The 27,477-nt window shown below is 32.7% G+C and overlaps 2 protein-coding genes across 2 annotated transcripts in view; both read right to left on the bottom strand.

The window, feature by feature from the left end:
* Positions 1 to 27,477, bottom strand: part of LOC115874391 — an 85,831-nt gene that overhangs the window by 25,929 nt on the left and 32,425 nt on the right. Inside the window, exon 2 of the mRNA XM_030889542.1 lies at positions 6,888 to 7,013. Within this exon, the coding sequence (XP_030745402.1) occupies positions 6,888 to 7,013 (126 nt within the window). The remainder of the gene's footprint in view (positions 1 to 6,887; positions 7,014 to 27,477) is intronic.
* Positions 21,106 to 25,912, bottom strand: LOC115874392. Its single transcript, XM_030889543.1, has 2 exons — positions 25,561 to 25,912; positions 21,106 to 21,520 (listed from the first exon to the last, which is right to left on the bottom strand). The coding sequence occupies exons 1-2, from the start codon at positions 25,846 to 25,848 to the stop codon at positions 21,230 to 21,232; spliced, it is 579 nt and encodes a 192-aa protein (XP_030745403.1). The 5' UTR covers positions 25,849 to 25,912; the 3' UTR covers positions 21,106 to 21,229.

Here is a 27,477-nt window from a genome sequence, read left to right on the forward strand (position 1 = left end):
AACATTGGCAAGGGCGGGAACTTGTTGCAGTAAAGGGAGAAAACATATCTAAAGGGGCGGCCATAACGGTCTTCGTCTGCCGAGGAGCAAGGGGAAAGATACCACCTACCTGCTGAGCTTTATTCAAGGTCAGAACTTCAATGTAAGGACATCGAGTTGGCGAGTCATCAACTCGAGGAAGGAGGGTCATGGTGAAGTCCCCACAATAGGAATTGATCTCAAATTCAAGGAGGCAATAGATAAAGAGGGACATATCCTCTATTATAGATACGGGACAACACCGGTATCAGGTCCAAGTTAAAGAGGTGGAGAAAATGGAGACAGATCCTCCAGCCTCCACCTCACGGGTTACTCAGCCGGAAGCAAGCTCCTCGACTGTGAAGAGCGGCGCGGAAGGCCAAACTCCAACCGTGGAAGGGTGTTAGAAGAACTGCTGTTAGAGGAGGATGGGAAATACCCTGTACCCTCTGCAACAGGGGTATGATGGGTTATAGATTGTGTGATGACTCAAGGAAGGGGGGGACAATATATATTTAAGGTCGCAGTGATTAACCCCCTCTTACTCATTTTACATTCTACATTCAACATCTAAATGCAACTATTCGAGAACACTTTAGTTTTTTAAAACAGATACGTTTACTCACTAATTTTTTTTAACAGAACGTCAACGGTTTTTGTAGACGTATCAGTATTTTTTGTCCGTTAAGCAAATTTGTTTATTAGCCCACTGCTGACAATTAGTCTCCGTTGGATTAACACTTTTTTACAGGTTTCTCACAGATAGGAACTTGAACTTCGGCCTTATATACAGAATGGTGAAGTGCTATGTCTGGTCCGTTTTGTTATATGGTAAGGTAGCAACAATAAACAGAATTGAAGCCTCCGAAATATAGACCCTACGATGAATGCTAAGAGTGTCCTGGGTCGACCATGCGAGGAATGAAGACATTCTCAGAAGAGCTGGTCTAGAAGAACATGTACTCTTCGAAATCATCAAGAAGAAGAAAACAGCCTATTTGGGACACATACTACGAGGAGAACGCTATCACTTTCAGCGTCTAATTCTCCAGGGTAAAATCGAGTGGGGTAAAAGGGGAATAGGCCGAAAGAAGCTATCCTGACTGAGAAATATTCGTCATTGGATAGGCATACAGGACTTCCAAGCAATCCAAGTTTCTGCAATAAATAGAACCATCTGATGAGAAAGAAAAAGATGAACGCCTACGCAGGAATCTGCACTGCACCTTAAGAAGAAGGAGGATTAACGCAGCAGTGTTTACAAAAAATAACTATTTTATTTTGTAGATTTTCTTACAGTGGTGAAATACCCATAAGACTTTTTTGCATACATTTCAAAAAGTATAAACGAGAGTAAATATTTAAGAACAAGTAAAAACTTGCAGAGAATAAGTAAAAACTTTTTTCAAAAAGTTAATACTAAAAGGTATAAAAGGAAATTAGAGACAACAGAAATGGACGCGATTAGAAAATGAGAATTTCACGGAGGGATAAGATCAGAAATGAAGATATTAGACAACAGATGGGAATAGAGGGAATAATAGTAAATGATATAGAACAAAAACAATTAATATGGTACGGCCACGTTCAGAGAATGCACAATGAAAGAATTCCAAAACAAGTCATTCATTGGATACCACCTGGTAAACGAAGGAATAAGAAGGTCGATGTGAGCGAGAAAAATCTGACCGAAGATCAATGGGAAAATCGCACAGGGTGGAAGTTAGGCATCGGACAACGTCGTAGGACGTTCTGACCCCGATATATATATATATATATATATATATATATATATATATATATATATATATATATATATATATATATATATATATATATATATATATATATATATATATAATACTAAAAGGTTTTTCCTCTTTTAATGATAATCCGGGCGCATACTGTATCTCTAGGATATCATCTAATCTCTGGTTTTGCCATCCTTGCGCCACGAAATATATTATGCAACCCGCCTTATAATGTAGGTCTCTTCTTCATCGGCAAAAACATGAATAAAAATCGTCCCAAGGCCAAATTGAATTTTTGCACGGAGCACCGACTCCCGTTGGGGGGGGGGGAGTTATAGCTTACAGCCCCTCCAAATATCCCCACGCCTGCTCTTTCAAAAGTTCAAAGGTCAAACTGGCGGTTAAACTCGTTGCAACGTTTTCATGGCGGGAATTAACGGCAAAGCGGTCCTTTTCCATCATAGGAAATATGTTGCATAGGGTGATTATGTACTTTAAAGTGTTTTTTCTATTTGTTAAGAATTTTTCTTGTAGTTGTTTTCTTTAATTAAAAAGACTATTTTGCAATTTGATTTTAAGAATTTTTAGTTTTCAACAATAATTTGGGAGCGATCAACAATGATTGAAATAGTTGGCAACAGTGTGTTGGAGTATTTTAGGATTAGTGATTGGTACTGATGCTAAATTAAATTATCGTTCAAAACTTTTTATAAAATTACACGTTTTGACTTATTATAATCGATTTTTTCTGTAAAAAAATATTATTTTTCATTAGAACTGTAGTGTACAATATGAAAAAGGAATACCTATACCGTATGATCGTAACAAACGGCGTCCAGTTGGCCGAGAAATGACGATCAATGACATTTTCCATATAAATTTATATATAAAATGACAGCGATCTTCATTTTATAGCCATTGCTGATGCCGTTTTTTTTCGATCATATTGTATAATCACGGCTTATTATCAACTCAGTGTTCACAACAAAGTTAGAAATTGAACGTAATCGGCAAATTAGCTTTTGATACATTTTGAGCACCGTTTAATTATTTATTAAATATCAGAACCGTATAGTGTGTAGTGTATGTGTGTACGTGGAGCCGTCTCAGATACTGGTTTTTGTCAAAGCACTAAGACTGTCTGATGTGTTATAACTCGTTATAACTCAAGAAAGGGGAACACAAAATAGATCTGTAAGGTCGCGCCCTCCTAAACCATTCTACATTCTACATCGTATAGTTGGATGATTTCAAAATACTGTTAACTAAGAAGTAACAAACAAAGATGGACCAATATGATAAGCCCATATACATTTTGTTTTTGAAATTTATAAAAAATATGTAGAACTAATTTCAAATGTATTTTATTGTATATTGGATACTTTCTAACAAACATTTTTTGGAATAAAACTAGTTTGTGATAGCTTAATAATGCGTTTTAACATTGAAAATGTTTCTGTTATCCTATATAAGGGAGCCCAAATCGAATTAAAATGCTACATTTGCCACACCATGACGTCATATAGACAAGGGTATAGGAAATCTCGGCGCAGCGGCGGCAGTCGGCCAGCGCGCGCAAAAACCATTACATCGCTAATTGTTTATTGATATATCTTTATTAGTTTAAAAGCAAAAATATGGGGTTTGCTTTGATACCTTGTCAAGACATAAGCGAAACTTTTAAATTGTTTCTTTTTTTCATTTAGGCCTTCGTTTTTCGTTAAATGAAAGTTATATTAAAAAAAATCTATTTTTAAACCAAATTTTCGCATGATTGAAATGAGTTATTCATGTTTATTTTTTTTTTGGTCATAAGCGCTAATGGAAATGTTTTTTTATAAGTAATTATAAAAAATTACTCCCTACGAAGACTTTATTGTGTACTGGATCAAAAAATAAGTATTTGTTTTCTCTATACGGTGGTATTAATATATCGATTTTTGATGATAGTGCCCTTTTACCCGGTCTAATTTTGTGCTACTTTCGGAATAAGGGTCACCATATCATGTACTGTACTTCCATCCCTGAAAAATTCAGCTTGTGACACCGAAGTGAGAGGTAACGTCAAAATAACCTTTAATCTACCTACATCATAGGTAGGTGTAGGTACTCTAGGTTTATTCTACCTAGACAGTAGCTGAACTAGCTGACAGTAGTAATTAATTTGTTATCCGATAAGCAGTTGTCATTATATAAGTTTAATCATCTTATACCTCCTATAACGGTAAGTTTTGGATTTTTCCTGATTGGTTTGTTAATCAAAAATATACTGGGCATATAAATGTCTGTTACAGGTTAATTCGTTAAAGAAATATGTTACACACATATTATTTTAATAATAATAGTATAATAGTAATGGCTATATTATGTTATAACACATACATATGTATTGAATGTACTTATTTTAACCAATGCATTGTTTTGTTTTTTTAATCTCACAAATAAGAAATATTTTATAGTTTTTATTATAAAAAACAGTGATTATACAATTTATTTGCACCCCTTACACTGTTTTCTGTAAGGGGTGCAACCAGGAGTATATTTCGTAACCTCTTATGATATAAGAGGGCACAAAGTGTTTTATTACTTAATGCTTAGATTAAAATTTAATAATATATTTGTACATAAAATAAAATAGACTAGAAAGTCAATTAATTAATATTGACGTAATTACTAAATAATTACAAGATTTTTTTTCTAATTATTTTAGTGTATTTTTAGTCACCTAATTATAAAGGAGAGATATCTAACCATTGCATTATTTTACTCACAAATAAATGTTTTATGGTTTTTATTATAAAACAACGATTAATTTATTATACACCCCTTAACCCAAACACTCCAAGGAGGATATTTCGTGACCCCTTATTTAAAGTGGACAAGCTTTATTAGTCAATGTTTTAATTACCAGCATCTTTAATAAAAATCTAATGTAATTTTTCATGGAAATGATCTGACATAAAAAGCAAATTTTATCTAAAAACTTTTTGATTATCTACAAGGGGTAAACCGCTGACAATGTCTGTATACTAATGCCAAAGTAATGTCAAAAATACAAATTAAATACCAAAATTTCTCATATAATGCCCCACTAATGCCAATCTGATTCCAATATAATACCACTAACACCACGAATAATATGTAACACATTTGTTTCACGAATTAACCTGTAACAATACTGGTAGGTACGTGTACAGATTTTTTCCTAGGTAACTTAAAAATCGTTAAAAAGTCTAATTATATTTAAAAAAGATATAATTCCAACAAATTATAAGGCCAATAATGCACAAGTAATACCATTAAAATTTTAGAAAATTTAAGCATTCTTTATCTGTCATTGATCATGATCTGTCATCATGTTAACCTGATGTTTTGTATGTTATTTTGTTTTTTCGAGGTTTTTTTGCTTGTTTGTTTTACGGATAGGTGCGATCGCATAATTATTATTGATAATGTTTTATTTAATGTTAACACTATTACTTTTTCAGTGAATCTTTAAATCTGTTGTTTTTTGTTAAGTTCGTTATTTAAACATATGTATGTAATACACTCATATTAACACTAATCATATTTTTACGTTTTTATTCATCATTTTCAATGCCCCCCCGGTTGCATCTTTGTAAAGAACTGTGAATTTTTTTCCTTCAAAAATCAAGACACCTGATTTAATAGATTTCTACATAATTGAATATATTATGATTCACATTTTCTCTGCCATTACGTACTGCTATTAGCGCTATTACGCTACATTACCCCTAGTAACAGTAGTCTAGTATACATATATGTCTATGAATTTAATTGATATTTTATATCTTAATTTGAGTATTTGAGAGTTATCACTACTATTTTTTTCACCTTATTGGGTACCTACTGTGTTGAGGAACGGATAACTAATTATCAAGAACTCTCACTTTTAGTTAGCCAAGAAAGATCGGACCATTGATGTAGATTGAAGTAAAGTGGCTTTCTGCATTGTTGAGATAATATCTTCAGATAGATTTATTATTTTTAAACTATTCTTCAGATGACGTGGTACTAAGCCCGTCGACGACATAATTATCGGGAGCACAATTACCTTTTTCATATCCCATATTTTTTAAACTTCTTCTCGAAGGTTACTGTATTTCTCTATTTTTTCCTGATATTTCTGATGTATATTATTATTTGCAGGAATTGATATATCAATCATGTAAGTAATTTTTTCCTCTATATCTGTCAGAGTAATGTCAGGCCTATTATGACTCACTGTTCGGTCGGTAAGTATAATCCTATCCCAGTATACTCTATATTTCGGATCCTCCTTTTGTATTATGTACTGGCCGGCTCATATTGATAGTAGAAGGTCGTGTATCTTCCTTAATTCCTGTCTTAGTCAGTAAGCTCTGCTGAATAATACCTGCCACTTGATTATGCCTTTCTAAATACTTTGTTCGTGCTAATATCCCACAGCCTGATAAAATGTGGTCTATTGTTTCTGGACATCTATGACATTTTCAGCATAAATCAGAGTCCACTGCCTCACCCAGGATATATTTGGCATAATTGCGGGTTTTAACTACCTGGTCCTGGATGGCGATGAGGAAACCTTCGGTTTCTGGTTGCGCCGTTGGTTAAGATTGAGTGGGGTGTGAAATTCTTGTCAGCTTTTACAATTATGCGATGCAGACAGCTTCGGTTTTCGTTTTTAATACGGTCTTAAATAGTTAATTTGTCGGAAGCAAAACTCTTTAATATCTTCAGTAGCATAACTTAATATCTTGAATACCTCTTCCTTCTTGGTTGCGTGGTAATGTAATCCTTTCCATGCAGGCCTTAGGGTGATGTTTCCTTGATCGGGTCATAAGAACGCGTATTCTGTGGTTTTTTATTTATTTTATTTAAATATTATTAATTTACTACTAGAATCATTTTCAAAAGAGTTTTCAAATAACAAATTTCAAAAGAGTTTTCAAATAACACCAGATTTTACGTAGCAAAAATCTTTTAAAATTAATTAATCATTAATCCTTTACTCTCTAACAAATAACGGTTCTCACAAATATGACATTATTTTGGGGACAATTTGGATATATAATTATGTTTAGTAACCAAAGAAAATGAAAGATATTTTTAACTAACCCGATTGCGTTTCATCCATCGATGATGAGCTTCGGTCTGCTTGATGCGGTGTTGCCGCGCTTCTTCGGAGAGTGAACAGCGCCTTCCTCTTTCCCGTTCTTGCCATGCTGTGCGGCCTTGCGAACACTAAAAAACAAAAAAAAAAACAGTAGTTCACTAGTTAATTTATAACTATCAGTTGAAACGTGAAGTTATTATGAAATAAAATATCTTCTTGGACTGACATTGTATTTAATGTTGAAAATTTTTAAAACGTTTTGATTTTCATAATATATATCACTAGTTACTATCTAGTAAAAATTAAACAAACACTAGTACTCCTCAAATACTAGTTGTGGTCAATGTTAAATTCAATGGCGTATGGTGAATTCACAGCAGAGTCGACTCCTTCAGGCAACTGAGGCCAGCGTATCAGGCACGGATTTTTGCACTTCATTCCTCATGGTAACATACATACATGTATATAAACATTCCCTCACTTCTAAAATAAAAAGTACTAAATCATTAATTTGGATATTTTCACTAGCCGAAAGTCTATCTGTATTAGTAGTGGGAACTATCGAATGAATACTATCGAAACATTCGATAGCAATTCATTCGAATAATTCGATAGCTAGTAAGAAAACATTCGTCGAAAACGGTCGGTGGCAATGCTATGAAAGAAGCCGGCATCTTTGATTTTTTGCGGAGTCGGATAAAGATAAGGACACATTATTTTTTTTATTTTACTGGCATTTACTTTAAAAAATAAATGAAATATTTCTTCGCAAAAAACTACATGTAAGAGAATTAGCATAAACAAAATACAAACATAATTAACTAAGTTAACTTTTTTTTTAAATTGCCACGTGTAAAACTTTCAATTTAATTTTCTCACCCCAAAATTTGAGTTCGATAACCATTTACTTAACCACATTACTTAAATATAATTATTAAGTTCAACCAATTCATATTATTAAAACATCTAAAATACAAATATTGTATTTTCAAAATGAATTGTAAGTCCATCTCATCTCTCTTAAAAATTGCTACTTCCCAAAATTTCCCATTAAAAATATAGACCATATACCATATAAAATTAAGTAATTGAAAAATCGGGCTACGGAAAATCACACAAATTTTCGGAAAAATTTTGACCACCTGCACACGCATACAATCGTCAATTAAAAAAAATAAAACTACTATTTTAGTATTTTAAATATTTTAATAAACGCAAAAATAGCTCTGTATTTACAAGGCGAAGTTATAAAAATTTGGAAGAACTAATAATGCACTGACGCACACAAAAATGAAACGAATGCTAAATTACTTTTTCAAAAGCATTCGATAGTCGTGGCTCATATCTTGTCACATATCTTTTAGTATACAAATGAATGAATGATTTTATTCGAATAAAACCATTCGATAGTTCCTATCGCTAATCTGTATATTCAATTCGTACCGATACGATTTAGGACAGCAGCACGTTTAATATGGGAATATTAAGGTAGAGCTGCAAGTATAGCAAGTGCCATAAAATGGATTTTGGAGATGTAGTATCTGGCTTGTAGACAGAAATGTTTACATAAATGCCGCTTTTGAGTAACAACAGGAACATCAATATTTAATTGACAGTAGTAGTTGAGTTGAAAAAGGAAACAAAATAATAGATTGGAAATAATGGTTTGGAAAATAAAGACAATAGTCCTTTGACTCTTTTTATGCGGGAACAAAAAAAAACTACATCTACGACGGTCCTACCAGTCGTTACAATTGAAGATATTGTACCATTTTCTGATTTTAGTGGCGATAAAAATTCTCGAGCTGGAAAGCAAGCCCAAACTGCAAAAACTGCAATGCAATGCATACGATCGAAAAAAAAACGGCGTCAAAGACGGCTGGGGAATGACAATCGATGATAATTTTGGCGAGGTCAAGCTCTAGAGGTCATTTACTTGGCTCAAAAATTATATATTTTATATATTAATATAAAAATATTTAATATAATACCTTGTATGTAATTATACCGGGTGCGTCTCAAAAGTGGCTCACCCCTATAACTTTTTTATTTTTTCAGATAAAAAAACGAGGTTTGGTATGTTAGTACATGACATAAATTACGATTGATTGACGTATTCAATTGTTTTTGGTCACATCCCGTTTCACCGGAAATGACTACAACTTTTGGTTTTTAAATGGCACCCTTGGTAATTTTTTCCTTCATTCGATGAAGCATGATGTATCATATGGCAACGTTTGACATCCTCTCTGAAGAAGAAATCGTATTTGAAATTTCAATCTAGAGTGCTATAGCTGTGTAAAAAACACTAACAATCATGGAGTCTTGAAAAAATATATTTGATCGTCTAATGTTTTTTTATGTTTTTTTCCTGGCCGGTTAGAAGATGCCCAAATCGTATTTTTAACCATATCATATATCATCACAAGTGTGGCTCATTAGCATATTTGGAAAATGCATTTTTTTACAAATAATTTGGTATCACACACATGGTATTTCGAGTCAGATTATCGTTATGAACCTTATGTTACAATTTCAAATAAACCATATAAGAAAATGTCAAAAGTTGACATATGATATTGACATTCTATTCAGAATGTCATTTTCTATCGAATAAAGTAAAAAAAAACCGAAGGTGCCATTTAAAAAACGAAAGTTGTAGTGTCATTTCCGGAGAAAACAGGAAGTGATTAAAAACAATTGAATACGTTAATCAATCCAAATTTATGTCATATACTAACATACCAAATCTCGTTTTTTATCTGAAAAAATAAAAAAGTTATAGGGTTGAGCCACTTTTGAGACGCACCCGGTATATCGAGAAACTATGGTTATACTCGTTGAATTTGACACTTTATGTCAGTTTAATAACAGTTTAATAATATATTTTCGTACTTTTTTGCTTATGCGTAAACATGCGTAAAAGTGCTTTAGCCCGTGGTTACATTGGATGCGTGTCTGTACGTTTTTTTAGTCGTACGTGCTCGGACGTGCACGCAGCAAAAAACAAACAAATGGTATCTATGCAGGCGGTTACATTGCATCGGAGTTTGCGCGTTCGTGCACGTACGTCGATTTCCGTTGGTCGGATGAAAACAAACTGGTTTGTTTTTTTAATACGTGCACGTCCGAGCGCTGGAATTTTTATATCTCTGGGCCCAATACATTTTCGAAAAATTGAAATATTTTTGAATACCAGCTTTATTTTTATTATAGATATATTGATGTTGCTGGAAACATTGTAAAATATTCAAAAAATTTGACCGGTTGCTGTTTTAATTCACCAAATATTGTACATATTCATTTTCTTTGCCTTTTCTTGCATATAAATCATTTACCTAACATTTTCTTCTGTTCATAAGTAGTTATGTTAACATTAAATCTTCAGACAGCATCAAAGTAGTGGCGTCAGTTTCGACAAACTCGACACCATAAACGCGCATCTAATGTAACCACTACAATAAAATAGTCGTGCGAGTAAATTCCGTCAGAGCTCGCACGTTTAAAAAAACTCACGGACCCGTCTCCAGTGTAACCGCAGGCTTACTTTTATGCCTATACGTTATAGCCTAAGTGTGCGAACACAGTGCAAGCAGGTTTGCCGCTTACCGGTAGTCGGCGAGGATCTGGGTACCTATTCTTGACATCGTTGGCAACTTTGCGTATAACAGGATGTCCCAGAAATAAGTGCAAGTATTTTAAGGGGTGGTAGATCTCGATAAAAGAAACATATTTTCTCTTTATCGTTTTTCAAATAAGTCCAAAATAACGGAGTTATTTTACATTGAAAATTTCCAGAAAAAAAAATGATTTTTTGCTAAAATTGTGAGAACCACTGAATCTTTTCTGGATTTTCTTTCTTGTAAATTTAATCTACTACCTATGTTGCCATATTAACAAGAAATTATTTTTTTTAAATAAAAACTAAAAAAATTCCGATTTTGAAAAAAAAAATTTCGGGAAAAAAACCTCATAGGCGTGTTTCTGGGGTTGAACTATACTATATAAGTTTTTTTTTGTAAAAATTTAAAATTATGAAATTATAAACATACAGAATGTGGATAACGCAGGAGGTGGCAACATTGCATTCTCTCGAAGCGAAGGTAACATATAATATAAACATTTCCGGAAACTGAACAAGCGGCACTCAAAAGTTTTTCAATATTTCCGGGAAAATGTCAAGAAAAAAATAAAAATTTCAACATTTTTTCGCAAACAAAAATCATGGGCCTGTTTCTGGGGTCGAACTATACTACCAGTTAAAATACTTGCACTTATTTCTGAGACACCCTGTATATGGGTAAATAGTAGCGCCTTATAACCTTGAAAAATTAAAGCGTGTTATCAAGTCGGCTAGTTCACAGTGAAAGCAGGTAGGCGCCGTCAACCAGCGTCCATCGGCGTTCTCGCTTTTACCGGAACGAAAATCTTTTTATTTCTGCTTTTGCACGCGCCGACGGCGCGCAGAGTTTATTAAGAACTAAAAGTTGGCCAAAATTATGTTTTATGATTTTTTTGCTTTTTTGCTAGTAATATTAATTATTAGAGGAGAGGGTGCTAATATGGAACCCCATTTTGTTTTTCCTACACAATATTTTTTCCTTTATACCCTTTTACTCTGAAACCCTTTCCATCGATCAAATAGGGCCATTCCAAAGTACTTTGTATATTATAGACGATATTTGAGCGAGGATGGGTGTTATAGGGTAAAGACTATTTCCTTTATATATATATATATATATAAAGGATTCTACAGCTCTGGCTGCCTTCCTTCCATCAACCGGGTCCTCCATTCGTCTCGATCATCCCATGTTCCCTCTCGTAGTCCTCTCCGATGCATAGACTCGTCCACTTCATCTCGCCATGATCTTCTTGGCCGCCCTCGCTTTCTTCTTCCAATCGGGCTCACTCTGTCACTCTGTTAATCCATCTATTTTCCGCCCTTCTAACATGACCGTACCATACCAATCTTTTCGTTTCTATGTACTTTAAGACGTCGGTCTTTCTCCCCATTCTTCTTCTTATTTCCTCATTCGTGACTCGGTCTCTTCTGGTTAGTCCACAGCATCTTCTCCAATACATCATTTCGGTGGCCAGAATTTTTCTTTGGTTGTTTTTGTTTATGACCCATACTTCTGCTGCATATGTCATGATACTCTGAATAATTGTTTCATATATCAATGTTTTAGTCTTTTTCCTGATATTTCTATCCCAGATAACGGAGTGCAGTTGTTGTATACAGGATCTTGTCTGTCCAAGTCTGACATTTATATCTTCTTCCGTAGTTGCGTTTTTCGATAGTGTAAATCCCAGGTATTTAAAGTTATTGGTTCCCTTTATTTCCAGGTGGTCTTCTATTTGTAAATCAGCTGTATCTTCCTCTGTTGTCATGTACATGGTTTTCTTCAGGTTTATTTCTAGTCCTACTTTTTCATACTCTTCATTTAGCTTCCTGAGCATATAACTTAGATCTTCCTCATCCTGGGCCATCACCACCTGGTCATCTGCAAAGCAGAGCGTGTAAAGATGTTCATTTCTTAGAGGGATTCCCATACCTTCACATTTGCGTTTCCAGGTTGTCAGTGCATGTTCCAGAAATATTTTAAATAATGTTGGCGATGTTGGACATCCCTGGAGCAGCCCCTTCGATGTTGTTAAGCTGTTTACTATCTTGTTCCCTACTTTTATGTGTATTTTGTTGTTCCTATATAAAGTCTTCATTGCATTTGTGAGTGTTATCGGTATGTCCAGTCTTTCCATCGCTTTCCATAGTTCTTTCCTGGGTACAGTGTCATAGGCCTTCTTTAAATCGATGAATGCTAAGTGTACTGGTTTGTTCTTTGCTTTTTTTTTCTCCAATAATTGTTGGATCGTGTAAATATGATCTATGCATGATCTCCCTGCTGTAAAACCTGCTTGTTCTTCTCCGATTTTTCCTTGTATGTTCTGTTCTAATTTGTCTCTCAGTACTCTACCATATAGCCTCCCCATGGTTGCTATGACACTGATCCCTCGATAGTTATCGCACTGTCTTCTATCTCCTTTTTTGAAAATCGATGTTAGCTGTGCTTCCTTCCATTCGTCTGGTATGTTATGTCCATTTATTGCTTTCCCAAACATTCCATGTATGATTCTGAATAATTTTTCTGTGCCGCATTTTATGAGCTCTGGTGCGATGTCCCCTGGTCCTCCTGCTTTTTTGTTTTTTATTGTTTTAATTGCCTTTCGTATATCTTCTATTGTTATAGGTATATGTTGTGCTCTAGGTTGTCCCTCTTCTTCTTGTCTTTCCTCTATAAACTTTTGTCTTGTTTCCGTGAGTAAATCTTTGTAGTGATCTTTCCACTTCTCAGGTTCAATGTATGATATGTATGATCTTTCTTTCCTATCGGATCTCAATTCCTTAATCACTCTCCATGCTTCTGATCTTCTAGCTCCACCGATATATTGGTCCAAGTTCTGGCAGGTTTTTTCCCAATTTTCGTTTTTCTCTCTGTTTACCATCCCTTTAACGTCTCTGTTTTTTTCTCTATATTTTTTGTAGTCATCTTCATTCCTGGTACTCAGCCATTTATTGTACAGTTGTTTTTTACATTTAATTTCGTTAATCGTCGTTTCACTAAGATTGTATTCGAAAGGTCGTTGTTTTCCTTCTACTTCTCCGAGGGCTTCCATCCCTGCCTGTAGCATACTTTCTTTGATGTGCTGGTATGTGTCTTCCATGTTATCATCGTATCTAAATTCTATGAGTTTCTGGTCAAGTCTTGTTTGGTATAGATGTCGTGTGGATTCATCCTGTAATAATTGTATTTTTAGTGGTTTTCTTTTTTGTATTTCTATCGGTGTTCCTTCAATGTTGTTCGTTTTTCTATTCATCCAAGGGAATTCCATTTTAGCTAGTAATAATCTGTGGTCGCTTCCGCATTCTGCCCCTCGCTGTACTCGGACGTCCCTTATTTTAATTGTAGATCTTCTTCGTATGATAATGTAATCTATTATAGATTTGAGTTCTCTCGTTTCTTGTGTCCAGGTGTATCTGTGGATATCCTTATGTCTGAAGAACCCATTTGTTACTTTGAGGTCGTTTAGTTCGCATATTTCTATGACTCTTTCACCGTTTAAGCTATTTCCTTTAAGAATCTATTTAAATCAATGTTTTTTTGGCAGTGGCAAATATTGGCAAGATTTTTGTACATATTCCAAAGCTGGAGACTTTAAGCATTGAACGGATACTAATTTCCATGCGGAATATTGCCGAATAGTCTTACACCTGATTTTTTAAATATGAAACTTTATAAAGAAATAGAATAGAAGGAAACGTTTCAAAATATAAATATGGCATAAAACAGGACTTGCCAGCTGGCTCTGTATGCATCATGACAGTTATTATAAACAATTTGCAAAAAAAGCACTACAAACAATTCCACTATTATATAATCTTAGAAATATTCAGAATACACTCAAGATAATTCATACTTTATAACTGAAATATATTATTTATTTGATAGTCAACTTACGAAAATACCCCTATGTGCGGCGCCGGCACGGCGGGCGAGGCGTTTGAATATGGTTAGGTTAGGTTAGGTTAGTTAATTAGGTAAATTTCCTCTTAATTAGCTACTTCCGAACCCTGCTCGCATCTCCGAAAAAGCCATATAACAATACACGTGATGCATATACTCAAAGTTACGCATCACGTGTATTGTTATATGGCTTTTTCGGAGATGCGAGATGTGAGCGATATTTGAAGATGCGAGTGGTCAAGAATAGGTCCCCAGAAACGGCGCTGGTTGCCGGAAAGCAGAAACCTGCCTCCACTATGTTCGTACCCTAAGACTTTGCCTAAGAGCTGACGACATATTTAGAGAACATATTTTAGGCAAGCTAGAATAACTAAAAATGTATAGTTTATTAACTGGTGAACCCAGAATCCTAAGTCTGGTTGGGGGGTTAGGGGTATTTTGCTACTGCGCAACCCATAACATTTGCAAAAAAATAAATCCAAAAAACATTCTTTAGGCAACTTGAAATTTGTTTATTCTTAAATTTTAGCATCTATTTAACCTAGAAATAAGTATGCCAGACTTTTTTTTCGGGTTTAAAGTGTAACCAGACCATTCCAAATATGTTTAATTATTATACCTGGAAAACATACTTTAGGCATTCTAAAATTTTTACAGCGTGTTTATTAGATGATATTAAAAAATATGTGTTAATTGCCAGACGAATTCAATGGGATTTAATACTCGCCAGACGCGAATAAAAATTTTAAATGAGCGCGATAAGAAAGTCTTATGAGTATCTATAAGCGCGAGAAAGATAGTTTATTGAGACCCGGTCGGCAGTCGATGCGGCTGACGTAACAACATTTTGGAGTCGTAAAAACTTAAAAAAAAACTAACTAATATTGAATAAATAAAAAGAAACATTTTTTAATAAAAATGTATGATTGAAATCCTTTCAATAAGAGGCCTTTTTAATTTAATTATTTTGTATGTGAAAGAATAAAAAGACGAATAATTATTTAAAAATTAGCATAATATAAAATATATTTTTTTCAAACGTCACAAAAGTATAATTATTATTATACTTTTGTGACATATTATATTATTAATTTTTGCGACCTGATTGACAATATAAAAAAGTCATTTTAACGCCTAAGCATAAAAGTAAAGCACTTTTACTTACTTTTGAATCTATTTAGAAAGATTAACAATGGTAGGTACTTTAATAAAATTCCAGAATACTTATTTTTTTAGCACTGTACATGGTACCCTATTGTCGGGACTACGTTTTCTGGTAAAACCACTTCTTTAAATTTTAAACCATGTTGTTGGCGCACTTTTAAAAATTCTTTGCATTTTTGTAGTCTGCCTTCATCAAAAACAATAACTTTGTCACTAGTAACTTTTTTACAAACTACACAACTGAAATGTTTTTTATCCATTGTGATTTAGTAGTTAGTAGCGAAATTAGTAGTTACTAAAATATTTATTTGCTGTAATTATTCTAAACTATTTACACTACGCACGTCCAATATTTAATTTATAAATACATATTTGTACATGGTAACTTAATTCCAACAAAATAATCTCGCGCTTATTTAAAATCTTTATTCGCGTCTGGCAAGTATTAAATCCCATTGAATTCGTCTGGCAATTAACACATATTTTTTAATATCATCTAATAAACACGCTGTAAAAAATTTAGAATCCCTAAAGTATGTTTTCCAGGTATAATAATTAAACATATTTGGAATGGTCTGGTTACACTTTAAACCCGAAAAAAAAGTCTGGCATACTTATTTCTAGGTTAAATAGATGCTAAAATTTAAGAATAAACAAATTTCAAGTTGCCTAAAGAATGTTTTTTCGATTTATTTTTTTGCAAATGGTATGGGTTGCGCAGTAGCGAAATACCCCCAACCCCCCAGCCAGACTTAGGATTCTGGGTTCACAAGTTATTAAACTTTATTTTTTTTTGTTATTCTAACTTGCCTAAAATATGTTCTCTAACTATGTCGCCAGCTCTCCGGTTATTAATAGTATATTATTCAACGAGCATATAATGGTGGCTGTTATCCACTGTTATTCACGCGGATGAAGTTTATGAGACGAGCCGCAGGCGAGTGTCCATAAGTGATAACAGCCATCATTATATGCACAAATACTGCCAGAAAATGAACATGATGTCAGCCAGAAATGAACAACATGTCAAAGGTATAAACAAAACTTGAAGACTATCTTGCTTGCTTACTTATGAATAAAGCTTAATAATTTCTATAAAATGGTGTGGCTTTGAAGTTATAACACACTAGTTTATGTCAATTTTTAGTTAATCTCTAGACCTCATTAATTTAATTATATCGTGATTATTATCATCGATTTTTATTACCGACCTCTTTGACGCCGTTTATTTTCGTTATTTTATCATAACGGTATTAAATATGACGTCATTTTTACCATTTGTGTAAGCGGTAAGTTTTAGGCGATCTTCTATAGTAATAAAAATACTTCATTAAAAAACATTATTTTCAAATCACAAACTTTCATTTTATTTAAACGTACGAGTAGAACCAACAAACTGCATTAGTTCATAAGTTAATGAGAAAATGCGGGTATTTTTATGGCTGTGCAGGTGAAGGAAAAAATATATTGGGTGTCTCATCGCGTGAGCAAACGCGAAACGATAGTCACGTACAGAAGCAAAGCTCGAGTTATGTTTTTTTGCCTCATTTAGCCGTAATTAAATGTAACGTACACACGTACAGGGTGGCGCAAGGAGAAATTTTGTAAGCATATGTAGGTCCGCAATTCAGAGCACTGAGCAGTGAGTTTTATAAGAGAAATAAGTATATGACTAAAATGTAAGGTTTTTGACATATTTAACATTTTCTAGAAATAAAGAACAATTTTTAAATTACAATAAAAGCTACCTAAATTGGAATTATTATTAGACCCGGTATAACCTAATATGTAGTTCAATTAACTATTGTACTTTAAATCAAATTAAAACTTGATCCAAAAAGTTATACAGGGTGAGACAAAATTAATATTGAACATTGGTCACCTTTAAAAGAATGTTACTCTTTTATTTTAAATGGAACACCCAGCATATTATTCCGGTATTCAATGGAGAATTCATGTCTCTTCAAAATACTAATAAGGTTGCCTACCCCTCAAACAAACATTTTCCTAGATATTTTCATTTACATGATTCGATCTGAGTAGATCTTTATTATTTGATAAAATCTAGGGTGGCTGTGTGTTATGTCTGACGTTACTTCAACATAGCTGTCTAATTAGTCCAACTTTAAAAACATTATCTCATTTTGTGTCAGTTAAAACCAAAAAATTTCTCAGAAATTTGCCGAAATGCATACTTATCTTCCATCAGAGAGAATTGGTATGATTCAGTTGGTGAATGCAGTGTGCAACCTAACCAATTAATAGAATACTTAAATGCTTCTGATTTTATCTAGTCTGCTTTTTTTATGGGGATATGTTAAAGACAGTGTTTAAAAAACTCGACCAACTATTGTCGACAAAATGAGAGAAATTATTGCAGCTGCTTTTCGAGGTAGAACTCCACATATGCCTTTTAACATGAAAAGATCCTTTTGAAAAGGCAATCATTTTATGCAGTTAACAGAAAAGGAAGCAGTTTAAGCATTTGATTTCATCTAGCTAATTTTTGTCACATAATTATAGTTTTATATGTAGTTTTAATTGTGTAATAATTAAAATATGTTTTAAACGTGTATCTTTTTATTGCCGTTGAGTATTTTACTCTACAATCTTTAATTTTTGTTAAATTAACAAAAGGTACATCATAGCCACCTAGATTTTTTCAAATAATAATGATCTACTGACGCAATATCAAAAAGAATTAAAATATCTAGAAAAATCTTTGTCTCAGGTGTAGGCCAACCGTAATAATATTTTGAAGATATATAAATTCTCCATTGAACACCGGAATAATATCCTGGGTTTTCCATTTAAAATAAAGGAGTAATTTGCTTTTAAAAGTGACTAATGTTCCATATTAATTTTGTCTCACCCTGTATAACTTTCCGGATCAAATTTCAATTTGGTTTAACATACAATGGTTACTGTAATTAAATATCAGGCTATACAAGGTCAACTCAAAATTAAGGTAGCTGTTATCGAAATTTAAAATTTACTCTTCATTTTCACAAAATGTGAAATATGTCAAAATTCTTTGATTTTAGGTATATGCTTCTTTAATAAAACTCACCTTTGTTTTTTTCCTAGAATCCAAAAATCAATTAATATATAGGGTGTTCCATTAGAAAAAACATAACTTTGATCTGTAACTTTTTTGGAGGACACCCTGTATAATTCTATATATTTTTATAAAATGCTTTCAGTTACATATGCTGCCAAAATTACATTTCGATATAAACTACCGTTCTCCTTGGAGCTTCCGCGGCGTATGAAAGGCGCCACCCTGTACACACGTATTTCTAATATTCCGATTGCCAATCGATACGATCGTTTTCGTTCTCGATTCACCCGGGTATTTTCCTTGTAAATGGCAAAATTAGATTGCAGCTGGACTAATTACAAGAGGGAAGAAACATATCGATAAGTTTTACGAAATAGGTTAATATGTCGTGTCAGTTAATGTGCAGGGCGGGCTACTTTTTTATTACGCTTATATGTCTATGTATTCATAATAATAATGGAAATGAGAATATTACTTTATGAATTTAATTTGATAAAATATATAATTTTATAAGCACAAAAGATACTAATTGATGAAATAACTAAAAGCAGAAGTATTTTTAATACCTAATGAAAAGAACTAACTATATGTATTATACAGGGTATTGGTAAACATGTGCCATCTCTCGTGGGGAGATTCCCCGCGTAAAAATAAGATTTATTTTTTATATCAACATAGGTCCGATTCTGCTTTGTTTCGTAGTTACAGGGTGTTAAAGTCTTGATATTTTTTTGGTTTATTATAATTTTCTTTCACAATACTTCGTACTTTTAGAGTTTCGAATGAAATTTTGATGGTAAAAGTAACTATAAATGCCACACATTTTAAGCGAAAAAAGTGTCGACATATTCACCATAGGGACGTGCATAAGGGTTATTACTGGTCACTAATATTTTTCTAATAAAAGCATGTACGCCACTGATATCAGGATATATAAAGTCAGGATAAATATCCTATATTTATTTATTTAGCGTATGGCTCTAGTACATATAAAATTACATGTCATTATCACAGCTGTAATATCCTATATCAATGTATAGGATATTTTCCACGAAAAACTTGTGATTTCGGTGCCTTGTCATTGATGTTCTCACTTTCCTATCGAGAGACTCCAGGTCGGTTTGTGACCATTTTAGAACTCCGAATGTATTAAGAATTACAGGTGCTGCCCACACATTGATTGCAGCTATTTTATTCTTTGCATGAAGCTCTGTTCCCAAGACTTTACAAACCCTCTTCATAAATGCATCCTCCGCAGTCTTCTTTATTACTCCATCATCAACTTTTAGAGCTTGACGGATACTAAGATATTTGTAGGTTTCACCCAGATGTAACGGTGAGAATGTTATTTCGTTAGTTAAAATAATCTCGTTAGATTCTTTTTGCTGTTTTGTTCTCTTGCCGGTATATGGTGATTTGTTAGGTGTTTTGATATTGACTTTTCGAATACAGACGTGAAAATTTTATATATGACTGGTAGGCAAGTTATTGTCCTGAAGTTTTTAGGATCATCAATAAATTTATTTTTAGGTATCATATGCGTGATGCCCATGGTGAAAAAAGCAGGTATTGTTTCAGCGGGATTTTTTATTGCTTGGGTCAATTGTATTGCCAAGACTGCATGGACATGTGTGAGGTGCTTCCACCAGTATGCCTGGATTTTTATCAATTCCGGGTGCTTTCCAGTTTTCTAGTGAGCTAACGGCCTGTTTAATATCGTTCTCTGTTATCTGGATTTCCCTTATTTTAGGTAAATCTTGCATGCGGTGTATTTCTTCTTTAATCCAGTAAGCATCTTGATGTTCTTGCCCATTTCCCCAGATGTTATTCCAGAAGTTATACATTTCATTAGCTTTAACAAGCGCCCTATCAGGTTCTTCTTTTTGAGTGCTCAATGCTCTGAGAAACAACTTCTGGTTGGTAATAAATTATTTATTTTGTTTGCGCCGTTTTGCACTCTCATTGTATCGTCGCAAACGACACCCTAATGCAGCTATTTTTTGTTTCAGGTTGTCCATGAATTCCCTTAGGATACGAACGGAACCAACTTCCAAGTTATTTTGTCGGATGATGTCATTTATTATTCATTTGGTTCTGTTCAACGTTGCGCCATCTCTCCTATCCTCAATCCGGTAACATGACAGACAGCAGCAGCGGCGCAGCAGATTAGATCACATGTGTCCTGAAGAGATAAAATTTGCGGTAAGTATTGACTTAATGCTCTATTCATGATAGCGACAGTTGACTTTGTTTGATTATTATTATATATATTGTGTTTATTTTATTATTATAGTGTTTTTATTATTATAATTTTTGACAAGTTTTATGTTAATTTTTAGTAAATGATGTTTAGAGATTGACCTCGCCAAAATTGTTATTGATTGTTATTCCCAGCCGTTTTTGAAGCCCTTTTTCGATCATACAGTAGATTTTCAAAAAAAACATCAGATATTTTAAAATATGCTTTGTTTAGATATGAACATTTAACATTTAACAAAATTTAACAAGTTTCAAACAGTGTTTAATATAATAAAATATTTTTAAAACATAATAGCTTGAAATAGCGTCAAAAAATACTAATTTTTAAGCATTAAATTTAGGCAAGCTTATTAAACATATGTTTTATATTCTCCCAGCTATCATCATTCCAAGTATAATCTTTTAAAACTCCTTCGATATTTTCCATTTCTTGCACTTTCTTAGATTGATACGATTCATACATTTTTAACGCATTTATTTCTCCTTCCAGCATCCAAATTCTTCGTTTCTGTTCATTTTCTTGTTCAAGTTTGCTTTCCTTTTCACCAGAAGTTTTGGGTTCAGTGATTTCCCTCGGTAGACGTTGCATTGTTGTTACAGTTTCCCGCATATATTTTTTAAATTGAAACTAAAAGAAATTTTATATAATTTAAATAAGTTTAGTTAAAAATTAATATCACAATAAATGAAAAGTATGGTAATCGCAAAACAATTTTCCATGCACGTGATCAACTTTGAGAAGCGATGGCGACAGCGCTGCCAGATTGTGATGTATTTATGAGATGAATCTTAATTTATAATTGACAAACAACATATTTATTATATAATTTTTTAAAGAGTTTTACTTTTTGTTTAATTTAATAACTAATATTTTAGTGATTAATTGATTTATTTGTTTTATAGCTTATTTTACTTATTACATATTGGCAAAAACTAGTCCATTATGAAGATTATTATAAGCGTTATTATGGGTATTTATTTATTGATGTACATCTTACAACGCCATAAGTGGTAATAACAAGTAAGAGGGTGCTATTAATGCACAAACTAATAATCACAAAATTTAATAAAAACTAACTTTGAAAGTGGTATAATGTGCTTATCAATCAAACTTCCTTTTCTGACTGCAGTCAAGGGTAATAAAAGACCTTTATTGTCACGTTCTCGTTTAAAATAGTTTTAAAAAACAGGGAAGCGACAAGCTCTTTGCTTCGACTGTTTAAATGCTTTGGCATATTTTTAACACACAATTTCAAGAAATCCAATACAAAAACTCGAAAATTTAGTTCTTAAAAGAACTGTTTGTGCTTAAAACTGCAGTTTAAAAAAACTATGAAAATAGGTAAAAAAAAAGAGAATTACTCAAAAAGATTCAACAACACGATATTATTCAAAATAATGACTGATACTAGGATAATTGTCAAATAATAAAGGACAACATTGCTGAACACGGCGCAATGTGACCAACATAGCGATAATAAAATTCGGTTTAAACTAATTTTTGCAGCTTTAATCTAAATAAAATATCTGTTTCAATTATTTGCTCTATAAAGTAAAATGAAGAGCTGGTCGGTATCTTAAATCATACAGCAAATTTAATCATTTTTGACAAAATTTCATTTAGTCAGGTTTATAGACTTTAGTGTCAATATCGATATGATTGATGACTATAATATAAAATTCGGTTTAAACTAATTTTTGCAGCTTTAATCTAAATAAAATATCTGTTTCAATTATTTGCTCTATAAAGTAAAATGAAGAGCTGGTCGGTATCTTAAATCATACAGCAAATTTAATCATTTTTGACAAAATTTCATTTAGTCAGGTTTATAGACTTTAGTGTCAATATCGATATGATTGATGACGTGCATCGGAAAATGTTTTGCGATTACAATATGCTATTAGCTGTGCTATTAGTGGAACTAGATTCTACGTCCCACTAGTCAAATCGCAGACACAACAATGTTGCCGTTCGTTGTCGCCTTATTTTATGAACAGTTTACATATACAACCGTATGATCTTGGAAATAAACATCGATGACATTCCTCATATAATCTATTTGGTTAATAAATAAGTGAAATGAATACAAGTATTTCTAATGGCAGTGCTTGCTGCGAATGTAATCGCCGTTTTGTGTGTTTTAGTGTGCTTCGGAAACCCGCTAAAAAATTTCATCCGAATCAGATAGAGGAAATAGCACCTTTAAAAACTAAAGATATGCATAAGTAAATAAATATAGTTTAAAAACCTTACTTAAAAACCTACTCACCGCAAAAATAAACATTCTAGTAACAAAGAAGAGTTTAGCACGGCATTTAAAATCACATGCACAAGTGGCACAAGGTAATTGACTAAATTTTCTAAGTGAGGCATAGTTAAGTGTAAGCATTGTTATTCAGGATATTCGTAATGATAATGCATAGACTTTGACTGTGTCTTTCTTTGTCCTCTTTAAGAATGGAAAATTTGATCTTAATATCCTTGATTGAACGATATAGAACTGTTTTAGGTGACGGTTTAAATAATACCAATATCCCTGTACAAAATATTAGAAAAAAATGTCCTATGTGTGATTTTGTCAGTAGGTTTAAAGATGATTTACATTTATTTATATTTATATATTTTTTTTTTATTAATACAACATTTTTAACGGGATCATGATATAAGTTGTTAAAAAAAATTATATAAAATTTTAAAAAGTAAAACAATTTAATTTTTAAACCAATTTTAAATCTCTAGTAAATACCTATTTGATTATAACAGAATAAACAACCTACACTAAAACGCACAAAACTTGGTATTCATTTCACTTATTCTTACTTTATCTAGTAATCTGATTACTATTTAAGAAAGTTCTAACAAAATAAACGAAATTACAATCAAACTTTGAAATAAACTGTAAAAATATCTCTAGTTTAGCTGACAATTGAAAATCATAAAATTAAGGGACAAGAAACGGCAACATGGTTGGGTATGCAAGTTGACTAGTGAGACTTAGAAGCTAGAGATCAAGCCCTAGATGTGATTACTTGGTCCGTACTCTTCTTTAGTTTAATTTCTTAATTTATTTTTATATCGAGTAAAAATTATTTTTCAATGGTGTAGTTTAAAATTCGAGAAAAAATAAATTTTTTGAGAATAGGTATCTGGAGACGTTCTATCCTTATCCGTTAGGACCAAAAAATAGAAGCCAAAAAACCAGCAGGATTTAGAGCCGGAAGATCGACGGTGGACCACTTATTTACAGTCACTCAAGTAATAAGTAAAACGAGCAATCTAAACCAAGAGCTACATCTTTTGTTCGTGGACCTGCAGAAGGCATACGACAGCGTTCCCCTTGTGAGACTTTGGGAAGCTATAGAAAAAAATAATATAAACGTGGAGCTAATAAAAGCAGTAAAATCATTATAGAAACAAACAAAAACTAGAATAAAAGTCGGCAAAAAGTTAACAACAGGATTTAATGGAACCAAAGGTCTGAAACAAGGGTGCTGTATTTCACTAACACTGTTCAAGATCTATCTCGAACAAGTTCTCAAAGGTTGGAAGCAAAAATGTAGAAATATGGAAGTACCCATAGGGGATAACATGCTCTACACATTGTGCTTCGCGGACGATCAGGTGCTCATAGCACAAGATTACGATGACATGAATTATATGACACGTAAGCTTATAGAAGAATATCAGAAATGGGGTCTTGAGATCAATACTAACATAACAGAATATATGTATGTGTATCGGAGGAGACAAGAAGAAGGGAAGAAAATAAAGTGCTGCACAAAATAAAAATATTTGGGAATGCAAATCCCGAATGATGGACTGTTGAATACAGCAATTAAAGAACGAAACCAACTTGGAAGGAATGCTATCACCGTATTAAATGGGATACTGTGGAAGAGAAGCATAAACAACAGGAACAAAACCATAGGGTATATGGTTTTGTTCATACCATCATCAAGAGTATAACCACGTACAGCTGTGAAGTGTGGCGAATTAAAGAAACAACAAAACGAATGCTGGAAGCTACAGAGATGGATTTTTGGAGATCAGCAGGCAAATCTTTCAGTAAATGTTCAGATACATGAATTAAGAAGCTCAAGTATAAGTTCATATCATAGGCTTCAGACCTTCCCAAATCAAGACTCGAACGAATAACTAATGAACGCATAAGTTTATGGAAGTTAAACATACAATAGTGGAGGAGATAAAGAACAGTCAACTCATATGGTACGGACATGTCCAAAGAATGACAGAAATAAGAATCCCAAAGCAAATTATTAACTGGAAACCTGCAGGAAGATGAAAACCGGGTAAACAGAGAAGAAATTGGCACGACGGGATTGACACGTTTATGGAGGAAAGAGCTCTCGAAGACGGTGCATGGAGAGACAGACAGGCATAGAGAAATGACATCGGAAGACGTAGAACGTTTTACACCGATTAATACTTACTTACTTACTTACTTACTTACTGATCAATATACATAACTTTCCATCCTTTTTTAATCTTTCTATAATTAGTTTAATTTTTTTGACAAGTTTGATGTTATTTTTAGTAAACGACGTCTAGAGACTGATCTCACCAAAATTATCATCGATTCTCATTCTTCAGCCGTCTTTGACGCCGTTTTTTCGATCATACGATATGAGTAAAATATGAAACAATACCTTTAATATTTTTAGTTCATGCTCTTTTTGAAGCACCTCGCTGGCCCTATTTTCTACGCATTCCAATAATTGTTTTTCCTGATTGTCTAAAACTATCCACTCGCAGCGGATTTTTGAAACTTCATCTTCCATATTTTTTAAATTTTTCTCCGAGACAGTTAATTTGTTATAAGTCTCTTGAATTTTCTGTTTTAGCGTTTCAGCTTGTTTTTGAACAGCCACAGTGTGCCTAAATAGACGTTCGTCTTTTTCGTCGTCTTCTACCAAAGCGAGGATTCTTTTATCCATAATGTAAACAACTTTGAATACTTCTATACACTAATTTGTTCTTTTCGAAATTCTTTAACGTCAGACTGTCAGTTTTCCAATTAAGGTAATTGGTGCACAGCGCTCGTTGATGTAGTTGACGACGATATAACAGAAAATGTCTAATCAAAGGATGGAAGAATACACCTACGTGATCAATTTCTTTAGCGAGTAACTGACAATGCTACATGAAACAATATCTTTGCTTATTCTTTATGAAATATATTTAAAATAATACGAAATATTCTATAGTTTATATTGTAAAACTACCCTAAGTATACAGGGTTGTTCACCACATACGACACGGATTATTATAGCTAAACGATTAGATTTTTGCAAATTGTAAGTTTTGGGTTTGTTGAAAGACTATTAGAGCTATAATTTAAAAATATTTAAGAGACAGAGTGTCCCAAATAAATAAAAAATATCAAAGATGTATTTTTTAGACGGAATACCGTGTATATTATTACATTTTTAGTTTCTATGATTAAAATAAAGGTAAATTTGATTAAGGTTTACCAAATTTTAATCTTACGGGTTTTGAAATATTTAGGTTTTTGTCAAAATACAGTAATAATTTTAATGCTTCATTTCCCTAGACATATTTAAGTTTTTAGTAGGTACCAAAAGGTACCGGTAGGGCGTAGGTACTGAAGTATTTCTATTTACTAAATTTTGTGTTGCAATAATACAAATTATACTACCTTATACAGAATGTCTAAAAAATTATTTTAATTAATTTCTAGATTTTAACGGAAATAACTTGCTTAATTTAAATAGAACATCCTGTATATTTTATGATAATCTGATGCACAATTTAATTGTCTATCGATCTGTATTATATCATTTTTTACCTATCTCTCCAAGTTTTCGTAGAAAATGCATTTTCTTATAATTTAGACCTCATTAATCAATATACCCATGGAATATTGACATTTTAGATTATTTTGAATTGAGTTTAGTATGTGTTTTAGACTATGTAGTAAAAATTAACACCTTAAAAATTTTATTTAATTTAATGACGAATTCTTATTTAGAACAGCAGAGACGTTTATTTTTATAACTTATTATTATATTGATTTCTGATTTCAAACCCACATTTATTTAGAATAATTTATTAACTAACACTAACCACCATATAATGGTGGTAATTATGGTGGTATATGAGTAATGGTGGTATATTTAATTAATGGCATACTCTTTTAAAAGATATCCATAAAGATTTAAATAGTTTTCTTTTTATATATGTTACAGTGAAAGTCGGAAATTCAGTGATTGTTAACATTCACTAGGAAATGCTAACAATTACGCATTGGACCAGTGAATGTGGTATTTTAAAGAGATTTGTCGACTTTTCCTAGTAATTGCTAACATTCACTAGTGAAAGTAACATTTACTAAAGGTTGCCAGTAAAAGTTATTCTATTGTACAGGACGAGTGTGGAGAAAGAGAATGTTGGTGGAAGTTAGAACAAATAAAACTTTAAAAAAATATACTAAAGAAGTAAATTACAATTTACTTCTTTAGTATATTTATTGGAAATTATAAAAAATAACGACAAACAATTTAAAAAAAAACATTCATAAACATAAGATTACTTATTGGTACAAG

Source organism: Sitophilus oryzae, unplaced genomic scaffold, assembly GCF_002938485.1.
Source record: "Sitophilus oryzae breed Bouriz unplaced genomic scaffold, Soryzae_2.0 scaffold_1274_pilon_pilon, whole genome shotgun sequence".
NCBI lineage: Eukaryota > Metazoa > Arthropoda > Insecta > Coleoptera > Curculionidae > Sitophilus > Sitophilus oryzae.